Raw genomic sequence first — 12,364 nt, forward strand, 5'->3', positions numbered from 1 at the left:
TGTTGAAGTCTTCTACTATTATTGTGAAACTGTCAATTTCTCTTTACAGTGCTGTTAGAGTTTGTTTTATGTATTTTGGAGCTGTGCCATTGGGTGTGTAGATATTTATTATGGTTCTGTCTACACGATAAATTGTCCTTTTAATCATTATATAGTGCCCTTCTTTGTCTTTTATGGTGAATTTTGTTTTAAAGTCTATTTTATCTGAGATTAGTATTGCCACTCTTTTTTTTGGTAGCTGTTTGCTTGATATATTTTTTCCATCCTTTGAATTTTAATAAATTTACGTCTTTGTTTCTAAGGTGAGTCTCTTGTAGACAGCATATGGATGGATCCTGTTTTTTAATCCATTCAGTTACTGTCTCTCTCTTTATGGGTGCATTTAGGCCACATATGTTCACCGTAACTATTGATAGGTGTGAGTTTATTGCTGTCATTTTGTAGTGCTCTTTTTTTTTTTTTTGTAGTGCAGATGTTTTCTTTGTTCCTCTTACTCCCCTGTGCTGAATTCCTTTTGTTTGTGGATTTTTTTTTCATTTGTTTTGTTTTTTGTAGATTTTATGTTTACTGAGACTTTGTGTATTTTTTTCTTTATTTTGCTGAATAGGTTTGTTAACTTTCTTTGTGGTTACCTCAAAATTTACTCTTATCTTCCTAGGTTTGAACCAGTCTATTACTTGGTATTGCCTTGCCTTCCTCTCTGTTAGAACGTTCTATACCTATACTGTTTATTCCCTTTTATTTTTCTGATGTTTTTGTCATTCCCAGATTAACCTCTCTGGTTCCTTGTTGTAAATCTTCTGGTTTTGAATAGTCCTTGAGAGTTCATTTCCTAGGTTGGTTTCTGGCTGGTGCAATCTTTCATCCTAGATTCAGGCTGTGGTCTTATGTTGTTTGTTCTCAAACCAAAGGACTCCCTTTCATAATTCTTGTAAGTTTGGTTTGGTTTTTACATAGTAGTTTAATTTCTGTGTATCTGGAAATGTCCTAATTTCACCATCATATTTGAATGAGAGTTTTGCAGGATATATTATTCTTGGTTGGCCATTTTTTTTCTTTCAAGGTTTTATATATGTCTTCCCATTGTCTTCTTGCCTGCATGGTTTCTATCGAATAATCAGAGCTTAATCTTATTGTTTTCCCTCTGTACGTGACTTTTCATTTTTCTCGAGCTGCTCTCAGGATTTTCTCTGTATCTTTGGTTTTAGCAAGTGTAATTATATGCCTTGGTGATTTTCTTTTGGGGTGTATCGTATATGGGGCTCGCTGAGCTTCTTGAATGGTCGACTTTTCGTCTTTCATAATATTAGGGAAGTTTTCGTCAGTGATTCTTCAATGATCCTCTCTATGTTTTCCATTTTCTCCCCCTGTTTTTGAACTCTGATCACTTGCAAATGTTTGCTTTTGTTTGTATCCCACATAATTCTCAGGGTTTCTTCATTTTTCTTCATTCTTTTTTCTGATTTTTTCTTCAGTTTCACTGATCTGTCTTCCATTGTTTCAAACTTGCTCCTCAGCCCTTCTATGACACTGTTCATTTCTGAAATCTTGTTGTTTGTCTTTTGGATTTCTAATTGTTGTTTTTGTATGATTTCTAGTTGTGAATTTAGTTTGACATTTTGTTTCTGTATTATTTCCCTGAATTCTTCCATGTTTTTGTCTGTATTTTCCATGAATTTGTCTACTTTTTCCTCATTTTTGTCTGCTTTTTGCTTCAACTCTTGGATAGCTCTGAATATTAGAGATTTGAATTCCCTATCAGGTAGTTCTAGTGCCTTTTTTCCCACTAGAAAGTCATCTGGTGTTTTATTTTGGATGCCTACTGTAACCACCCTGTCTTTTTTTTTTTTTTAATGTTTTGGTATTGTCTGATGTCTTCTGGACATTCAGTAGCTATTTTATTCATTTATTAATTGTAAATTTGTTTGTTTCATCCTTCTTTTTTGTTTTATTTGGTTATGTCTGAGCAGGTGTGCTGTGAGTTCTTTGTTGTTTGTTCGCCTGTAGGCATGATACTTGTCACCTCCTTGTCCAATGGGCAGGGCCACTTGTTCAGCTATGGTGCAGCAGGGTAGGTCTAGTGGAAGGGGAGGTGCTGGGATGGATTGTTTGTGACACGTACTGGGGCCGATGGGGCAGGCCAGGGGTCAGTGCAGAGCAGGTTCTGGTAGGCTGTGCCTGTGCTGCTCGGGGGTGTGAAGTTCAGTGCACTGTGCAGGTAGGCAGAAGGGAAGGGGGGGTTGTGATGTGTAGAGCTAAGATGGGTATGGGAAAGAAGAAAGAGAGGATAGAGAAATAGGAACCAAGAAAACAAAACAAAACAAAAAGTGCTGAGGGAATTTGCCATTGGAGTGGAGAGATGTGATACCAAGAAATGAAGAACAAAAAGGGAAAAAAGGAGAAAAAAATAAATGAAAATTAAAAAAAAAGAAATGCCCCCAGGGATCCCACTGGTGACCGGTGAAGTGGCTCCCAGGCCTTTGGGCACAGCCAATCTAGAAGGGGCAGAGATGGCAGACAGTGCCAGGTATTCAGGAGACAGAAAAAGAAGGAAAGTAGAGAGAGATGAGAAACTGAGAAGTGAAGAATAACAAAAAGGAAAAGAGAAAAGAAGAAATAAGTAAATAATAAAAAAAAAAAAAAAAAAAAAGAAAGAAAGAAAGGTCCCCACGGCTCCCACTGGCACGGTTGCATAGACCAGGAAAGTGGCTCCCAAGTCACAAAGTACAGCCTGGTTATAAAGGGCAGAGATGGCAGACAGTGCCAGCTATTCAGTAGATAGGAAAAGAAGGTAAGTAGAGAGAGGCGAGAAACTGAGGAATGAAGAAAGACAAAAAGGAAAAAAGAAAAAGAAAAAATAAATAATTATAAATAAAATGAAAGAAAAGCTTCCAAGGATCCCACCAGTGTGGCTGCGCAGACCAGGGAAGTGGCTCCCAAGCCGAGCAGTACAGTCTGGCTGGAAGGGGCAGAGATGGCACGCAGTGCCAGGTATTCAGTAGAAAGGAAAAGAAGGTAAGTAGAAAGAGACAGGAAACTGAGAAATGAAGAAAGACAGAAAGGAAAAAGAAATAGAAAAAAAAAGAAATGTCCCCAGAGATCCCACTGGTGCAGCTGCCCAGACCCGGGAAGTGCCTCCCAAGGCGCTCAGTACAGTCCAGCTAGACAGGGCTCCCAATCTAAGAAAAGAAAAAGAAAACAAATAAACAGAACAAAAGTCCCTGGGGATCCCAACAGTGTGGCAGCACAGACCAGGGAAGCAGTTCCCCAGCTAAGCGGCACTTCACAGCCTGTCAGGAAGAAGCAAAGATGGCACATGGAGCCAGGTGTTCTACAGGAAAGAGGGGGAGGAAGCAGGAAGAAACCAAAAGAAGCTAAAAAAGCAACACCAGCAACAACACAATGGTACTGAGGGAGCCGGCCAGTGTGAGCGGGGCGAATCCAAGCAGCATGGAGCCAGCACTTCCCAAGCCGTGGTCACTTGGCCTCCTGGGAAGTGGTGGAGGCTGAGCAGCGGGAGAAGGATGGGGGGTGGGAAAGCGTGTATCACTGGTTACCAGTGCTCTGTCTCCTTCTGGGAGCTCTGTGAAGCTGCTTTTCTGTACTCCCTGCCCACCGATCTCCAACAGGAGTCCAAGATGGTGAATCTGTACTGTGTTAGCTGATAGAGGACCTCTGCTTGTATCTCTCCTCGCTCTCTGTTCTCTGTTAGTTTATTACTCCATTTGGTGCTTGGTTGAGTTCTTTATCTCTTCATTAGCCACTTAGCATTCCAGGAATGATGTTTGTCTCTGTTTTATTTAGTTTTTTGGGTCTTTGCTGTGGATGGACGGCGTGGTGCTTCTGTGTATAGCACCATGTTGGCTCCACTCCTTGTGTGTTGAATCTATTCTTGAGATGATCTCTAAATTGAGATGGGATATACTCAAAGTCATACCTTGGCTCTCGTGGAGTTGTTTTAATTTTCTTCAGCTTTATCTTGAACTTGCATATGAGCAATTTTTGGTCTGTTCAGTAGTCAGCCCCAGGCCTTGTTGTGACTGAATGATATTGAGCCTCTCCATCGTCTTTTTCCACTAATGTAGTCAGTTTGATTCCTGCGTATTCCATCTAACAAGGTCCACAGGTATAGTCACCGTTTATGTTGTTGAAAAAAAGGTATTTCCAATGACAAGGTCGTTGGTCTTGCAAAATTCTGTCATGTGATCTCTAGTGTCATTTTTATCACCAAGGCCATATTTTCCAACTACTGATACTTCTTTGTTTCCAACATCTGCTTTTTTTTTAAACAACAAACATTTATTAAGCTGTAATTTTCACAATACTTTAATTCTGTCCTGAAATCATTCTACCAATATCTCTACATAATTCCAAAGCCATTGATGTAATAAGTACAAGGAGTATATATCGCTTTGCCACAAAAAGCTTTATATGTTTATGTATATTATGTGATATTTGTAGAATCAGTTTCCCAAGGCTCATAGAATTAAGGTGCACACACACATCACGCACACAGAGCACTATTTTCAAATCAAATTAATTTGCACTAAGTATCAACTTAAATGCTGTATAAAATTTATAACCAGATACACAAAGTATGAATGGAATCGTGAATATAATGTTGAAAATGAGTACCATCACTAACAAATGTGATTTCCAGTTAAGAGACAAATAATTGCTTTGCTAGATTTTAAGTGTGCGGTAATCACTGTCACCATCACCAGACATCAATTTGATTACACGGTATTCAGAAATTTAACACACATGTGGATATTAAATTGACACTACATTAAAACCTTTAGATCTGCAAGAATTCATTACAACATATGGTCAATAATGACATTAGCTGCCCCAGGTTTTCAGTAGATGATGCAAATGACCATCAGCTTTTTATGCTACCACAAGGTAAAAACTAGTACTGGGGTATCTCCTATGGAACGAGCAATCATTGAAGAACAAAACACAGAATTCAGTATGTTGAACAAAGTTCATTTACACCAGATACTATGCATCATATTGATGGTTGTCCAGTATTAATTTTAAGAGTAGTATGTTTCATCCTGCAAAAAAATGTACAATTCTGTTATTCACAAGTGAGGAGCAAAAGTCCAACTACTCAAATAGTCACAATCAAACATAGAAATCATGGTGACAATGAATGACTCAAAGCTTTCTCTGTCCAGAGTTCCATTTTATTGTTACTTTATGGGTTCTTCACACCTAGAGTGAGACCATTATAAATTTTGTTTTGAATAGCCCTCAAGATGATTCTTAAAATGTCATATATTTATTATTAATTTATTTTATATGCTGGATGCATTATGACACTGGGGATTAATTATCTCATAGTTACAAAAGGCTGGCCCAGCACATAGCCAGATTGGAGTCATCCTGAGAAGAAACTGTGAGATAGATAGTTTATGTTCACTTTAATGTTAACTTCTGGCACCCTGGGGATCTACAATATCTGACAAATCTGTGTATGTTGGGCTGGCTGATTTGACAGACCCATGAGCAGAGGAGAATGGTTTAAGCTGATATGTGGCCCTTCAGTCCTTGGGAAATGGGAATGAAAATTTGTGAACTATTCAGCCAGTAACCCTTATAGGAGGCAGGGTACATATGACTAAAGTCAGGATACTGTGATTATTTCTGTATCTTTAGCACTTGTCCTATGGTTCATGTTCAGTGAATATCATTTTGCATGAATGATGATTGAATGAATGAAACGTCTGTTACCCTCAGGCTGCACAAAGTTGGAAACCACTATGGTACATATTTTACACATTTGTGGATGTGATGTATGTTTAAATACATTATATTTAAAAGAAAAGAAGGGACTCCACAAAAAAGGTTTCTTCTACATCCAAAGAAGATGTACAGAGCTTTTAGTAATATTCCAGGTTATGGGATTATTTGGGGGCTTAACCATTATGAATAACAGTGTTTCTATGGGAAAATGTATTCTAAGATTCAAAAGAACTTTTAGAATAAAACCAATTTTTAAATTTAGGATTTCTCCTATTTTATTAGATGCTAAAACTTTGAAAATTGGAAATCTAATACATGGTATTAGTAATTTTTATGTATCCAGAATATCCCAGTAATCAGGCCACCTAATTCATTATCAATTTTGAATGAGTATCATTAGAGTGGAGTCCTGGTGGCATAGTAGTTAAGAGCTTGGTTGTTAACCAAAAAGTCAGCTGTTCGAATCCACCAGCCACTCCTTGGTAACCCTATAGGACAGTTCTACTCTGTCTTGTAGGGTTACTAAGTTGGAATTGACTCAGTGGTAACAGGTTTGGTTTGGTTTTTCATTAGAATTACTTTTTATTACTCAGTGAAGAGGAAGAAAACAAGTTTTTGTGGGTTTTAGGAGTTGACACTATTTTTCCATATGTTCTTTCCATTCCCTTGACAGATGATTTCATCACTAATACTATTTTTATGATTTCCATTATTCTTAATGCCATTTGGGCACATGTGGGAAATTTGAAAATTTGTATTTTTTTCCTTCACAACTACCATTCTCCACAGTCTCCATATTGGTGATTCGACTTGTAACAAGGGGAAAGGGCAAATACTGAGGAAACTGTTTGATGCTAAAGGAACCATAGGCAGTGTGCTAAAGGTTTGTATCTAATGTCAGTATTTCTCTCTGAAAATTATTTACTATTTTAAGAAGTATTGATGCTGTTTTTTGATAGGTCTTCCTATTACTGGGCTCTAGTTTCGTATTGCAACTGGTGACTGTGATGCTTGGTGGTGGACGTGTCTATGGAATGCCAAAAATTCTTCAGGAAGCAAAGTCAGCCGTTCTTCCCGTCCCTGAGAAAGCTGCCAATTCTCAGGTAAATGGCTCTGGGTGTTGTACTACTAGGAAACCACTAGAGGGCAACTCTTACAGGAAGCACTAAGATTCTTAGAGAATTTCTTAAGGTTAACTACTCCTTAAACCTAAGTAGCCCTGTGGATAGCAAAGTACACTTCATGGATGCATTATATGAAAGTAACTTGTAAATTTTCAGCATTAGGTAGAAAAATATGTTTCCTTTTTGGATGGCTAGAAAATGTAAATCTTATAGAATTTGAATGCAAAGTATAAAATTTTAAAAATAAGTCATCAGCAGTCAAAATTTCTATGTTTTTCCTCGATATTGAAGAATAAAATATTGACATATGCTAAATCATTAAATTAGAGTGAAACATCAATTAGTATTTCAGGCTTTTTCTTTTAGTAACATTGTAAATTTTTGTCTTTGATTTTTGGGCCTCAGTTTACTATGGAAAGTTTGCGCTGATGTAGATAAATGCTAGTTGTCGTATCCTGTAGCATGATTGCATTTAAGTATTTGAATCTTCTACTTGATCTCATTGTAGGAAGGATAGCTTCCTAATTACTTCGAAATTCACATGAAAACAAAAAACAACTTGAGGACTTCATTTCCTTTTAGACTGATATAAACCCAATATAAACCCATTTTATTGTTGTTTCTGTTGTTATCTGTTTAGCATGTCATATGAAATCTTATTTCCGCATAGATCTCATTTCAGAATTTTCCTTTTTAGCTAACAATATAGACTCTTCATGTTATCCTTTTCCCACCCAAAGCTCAACAAAGTGGAGTAACATTTATGTTGATACCTAAACACAAACCCATTGCCCCTGAGTCAATTCCAACTCATAGTGACCCTATAGGGCAGAGAAGAACTGCTCCATAGGGTTTTCAAGGCTGTAAATTTTATGGAAGCAGACTTTCACATCTTTCTCTCTTGGAGTGGCTGGGGGGTTTAAACTGCAGACTCTTCAGTTAGCAGCTGAGGACTTAGCCACTGCACCACCAGGGCTCCTGTTCTGTCAGTATGGGGGGTGGGGAATGGCTATTGTCTATGACTGTGGTAACCTTTGTGCATTTTTGATGCCATTATGAAAGCATCATTCCTTTTTACTCCTTCAGATGGGAGCTCAAAGTGACTAAGGCAAGCCTGGCACAAGATGCTGGCGTGGAATCCGCAGAGACAAAGGGGCAGGGAGTATGGGCTATTCTGGCTATCAGCTTGTGTAATGGTGTCTCTAACCGTTGAGAGGACATTCTTCAGTTACTCCCCCAGAGGCAGCTTCTCCATAGGTGGAATGAAATTGCTTTGTCCCATAAAATAGAGTCCGTCAGCATTAAAAATAATTAAGGAGAAATAGTTTTATTTTTACCTCCTTCCTTCAAGAGGGAATGATGGAATAGAATTTACTAATGCTGTGATGTACATACTTTGGACATGTTATCAAGAGGGACCAGTCCCTTGAGAAGGACATCATGCTTGGTAAAGTAGAGGGTCAGTGAAAAAGAGGAAGACCCTCAACGAAATGGATTGACACAGTGGCTGCAACAATGGGCTCAAGCATAACAATGATTGTGAGGATGGCGCAGGACCTGGCAGTGTTTCTTTCTGTTGTACATGGGATTGCTATGAGTAGGAACTGACTCGGTGGCACCTAACAACAACAACAACAATACTGTGAAGTTTTGTTGTCTTCTCTACTCACAGGTTGTTATAAAAAAAAAAGATTCCTTTCAATTGGAACCGTTACATTTGATGTAGCAAAATATTTCTTACTCCTTGTCCATGCACATTGTCACAACACTGTATCCCAAAAGGGCAAGGTCTGGGACAGTCATGGTATAATCATGCCCTTGGGGTGTCCTCTGCACTCCTACCAGTATTTGTCTGGGTGTGTGTGTCTGTGTGTGTTTCAACACATTTTCAAACAGCCTTTCAGCCACGTAGCAAGCATGATCTCAGATATAGTAAAGCTTTAGGCAACTGTTAGGCTAGTGTCAAATTGAAGCTTTTTTTTCCTCCACTGTTACTTCAGAACTACCCTGTGGCACCCTCTCACACTTTTCTGCTACTCTCCATCCCAATTTAAAAGGGGGGAGGGGATAAATCATAATATGTAACTGTTGATCATATGATGCCTATTGGTTTCCCAAATTTATATAAATTGGAACTAAAAGAGGCAAACTGAGTTGTCCAGATCACAGTGAGAATCCAGGTTTGATTTTATTCTTACTCATTCATTAGAACTTATTTCATCTATACATCATATACCCTGGAAGTTTGCCCTTACAACAAGATCTTACTTGATGTGTATGATATAGATATTTTAAAAACTCTTTGAAGCTTTCTGATCCTCAAAGAAGAAATATTAAATTGAATCAAGCAGCTGAAAAGAACCTTATAAGAAGGTCTAGTTCATCTTGCTCTAGACAAATTAGGTTCTGGAAAGACCCATGGACAAGTCATATTAAAATGCAAGCTTTTTCGGCGGGGCCAAGATGGTGGAGTAGCCAGATGGCTTCCTATATCCCTCCTACAACAAAGACCTGGAAAAACAAGTGACTTGATTGTATATGAAAATCTAGGAGCCCTGAACAAGGCAAAGTTGAGGAATCAGACTGAGTTGCGGCGGGAGAGGGAGACGGTTTGGAAGAAGCAAGGAGTGCCAGACGGGTGGCGGCGGGACTGCAGCTCTTCAGCCGCAATGGGCTCCAGGTGCACAGCCCAAGCTGGCAAACAGCTCCGCATGCGTGCTTGGGAGGCAGTTTCCGCATCGAGAGAGATCTGGCAGCAGAGATTCTGCTTGGACACTCCAAACCAGTGAAAAGCAGATCCCAAGTGACTAAAGATAAGTACATGCTTGTGGCCTTTCACTGGGATTTAAAAAAAAAAAAAGCCCATTTGGGAAAAACCTCTCTCCCTTTTGCCTCCTCCCTCCATGCTCTGCACCAGTCCGGCTTTCCAAAGTCTGAGTCCTCTGGGCTGGAAGTAGATCCCAAAAGGCACCTTGACCCATTCTCCTGGCCGTGGAAAGGGAACAAATAAGCTACTGGCTCCCCTAAGCCAGAAACTCAGGGTTGGCACAGCTCCTTTGCTATGAACAGGCATAAGGGGTCCGCAGACTTTGAGTGCCTTCCACTCCTGTATAGACTTGTGTGGACCCATCTCAACAGCGTAAGCCCTCACTACCACAGTACAGCAGGGTGAACACCTGAATTCTAACTTCAACTGTTTCAGCTGTGAAGTGGCAGATTTGTGACCTGTGACACAGTCCTGCCCTTTAAGCAGGCACCTATATGGGTCTGCACCAGGGGCTTGAAGAGACTCCACCTACGTCACCTAGTCACCTGCTACAGGAGTCCAAGAATAAGTGGTGCCCCCGAGTCTTTACAGCCAACAGAGTAGGGGGCTCATAGTCAGGCTGCAAAACTCACCTACCTACTCACTCTAGGGAATAGGGACACGCTTCCCTTTCAGACACTCAGGGGCAGCCGTCAGCCCCCTGCCTTGCTCAGTGCGTGACACCCTACTGTGGCCAGATACCTGTGCCTAGACCAATCACTCATGGCTCTCTAAGACTGTAGGTGAGAGCCTGCACCACACACTTGGTGACCAACTGCCTGGACACCTGAGCTGAACCCATACAGCAAAATTTAATGGACTCCTGTGTGCACATAGTTACAGAACTACCCATCTGGTGACAGGACGTTAGAGCTTCAAAGGCGCCAATAAACTAGCACACACGAGCAGCATATTGGGGCATATCAAAACAAAACAAAACAAGAAGCTAGGACACACTAAACAAATATAAAATAAAATTATAATAACTTATTGATGGCTCGGAGACAACAGTCAATACCAAGTCACATAAACAGGCAGTCCATGATGGCTTCAGCAAACTCCCAAAATAAAGAACTAATAAATTCTCTGGAAGAAGGGAATTTCTTGGAATTACCAGAGGCAGAATACAGAAGATTGATATACAGAACACTTCCAGAAATTAGAAAGGAAATGCTACAAAATGTATAAACAGCCAAAGAACATACAGACAAAGTAGTAGCGGATCTTAACAAAGTTATTCAAGAACATAATGACAAATTTAATAGGCTGCAAGAATCCATAGAGAGAGAGAAATAAGAAATCCAAAAGATTAACAATAAAATTTCAGAATTAGACAACTCAATAGAAAGTCATAGGAGCAGAATTGAGGCAGTAAAAGTTAGAATTAGTGACATTGAAGATTAAGCATTTGACGCCAGCTTATTTGAGGAGAAATCAGATAAAAGAATTAAAAAGAACGAAGAAACTCTTTTAAGAGTTATGTGGGACTCTATCAAGAGAAATAAGCTACGAGTGATTGGAGTACCAGAACGGGGGAGGGGGGTGAGGATAACAGAAGATACAGAGAAAATTGTTGAAGATTTATTGACAAAAAACTTCCCTGATATCATGAAAGATGAGAAGATATCTATCCAAGATACTCATCAAACCCCACATTAGGTAGATCCCAAAAGAAAGTCACCAAGATATATTATAATCAAACTTACCAAAACCAAAGATAAAGAGAGAATTTTAAGAGTGGCTAGGAATAAAAGAAAAGTCATCTACAACGGAGAGTCTATTAGAATAAGCTCGGACTACTCAGCAGAAACCATGCAGGCAAGAAGGCAATGGGATGACATATATAAAGCCTTGAAGGAAAATAACTGCCAGCCAAGAATTATATATCCAGCAAAACTGTCTCTCAAATATGATGGCGAAATTAGGGCATTTCCAGATAAACAGAACTTTACGGAATTTGCAAAAACCAAACCAGAATTACAAGAAATACTAAAGGAAGTCCTCCGGTTAGATAATCAATAACACCAGATAATAACCCAAGACTAGAACGCAGGACAGAGCAACCAGATATTGACTCAGATAGGGAAGTCGAAAGTACATCAAAGCTAAAACGTTGAAAACAGGGAAACAGAGATACCAATATGTAAAAAACGACAACATTAAAACAAAGAAGAGGGACTTAAAAAATGCAGACATAGATTTTTCATATGGAGGGGAAGTCAAGGCAATATAAAGAAATAAAAGACTGCTATAAACTTCGAAAAATAGGGGTAAATATTAAGGTAACCACAAAGGAAACTAACAATCCTACAGGTCAAAATAAAAAATAGAAAAATATAAAGACTCAGCAAACACAAAATCAACAACAATGAAAAAGATGAAAAAAAATACACAAAGAAAAATGACTCAGCACAGAAAATTAAGGGGAGCAAAGAAACTGTGAACAACACACAAAAAGAGACATCAGGATGACAGTACTAAACTCATACTTATCAATAATTATGCTGAATGTAAACGGACTTAATGCACCAATAAAGAGACATAGAGTGGCAGATTGGATAAAAAAATACGATCCGTCTATAGGCTGCCTACAAGAGACGCACCTTAGACTTAAAGACACAAATAGGCTAAAACTCAAAGAATGGAAAAAAATATATCAAGCAAACAACACTCAAAAAAGAGC

The 12,364-nt window shown here is 39.0% G+C and overlaps 1 protein-coding gene across 1 annotated transcript in view; it reads left to right on the forward strand.

Moving 5' to 3' along the window:
• Nucleotides 1-12,364, forward strand: part of ADGRV1 (adhesion G protein-coupled receptor V1) — a 687,583-nt gene that overhangs the window by 291,365 nt on the left and 383,854 nt on the right. The window contains exon 73 of the mRNA XM_023730073.1: nt 6,711-6,854. Within this exon, the coding sequence (XP_023585841.1) occupies nt 6,711-6,854 (144 nt within the window). The remainder of the gene's footprint in view (nt 1-6,710; nt 6,855-12,364) is intronic.

This window comes from Trichechus manatus, unplaced genomic scaffold (assembly GCF_000243295.1).
Source record: "Trichechus manatus latirostris isolate Lorelei unplaced genomic scaffold, TriManLat1.0 scaffold00032, whole genome shotgun sequence".
In the NCBI taxonomy this organism is placed as follows: Eukaryota; Metazoa; Chordata; class Mammalia; order Sirenia; family Trichechidae; genus Trichechus; species Trichechus manatus.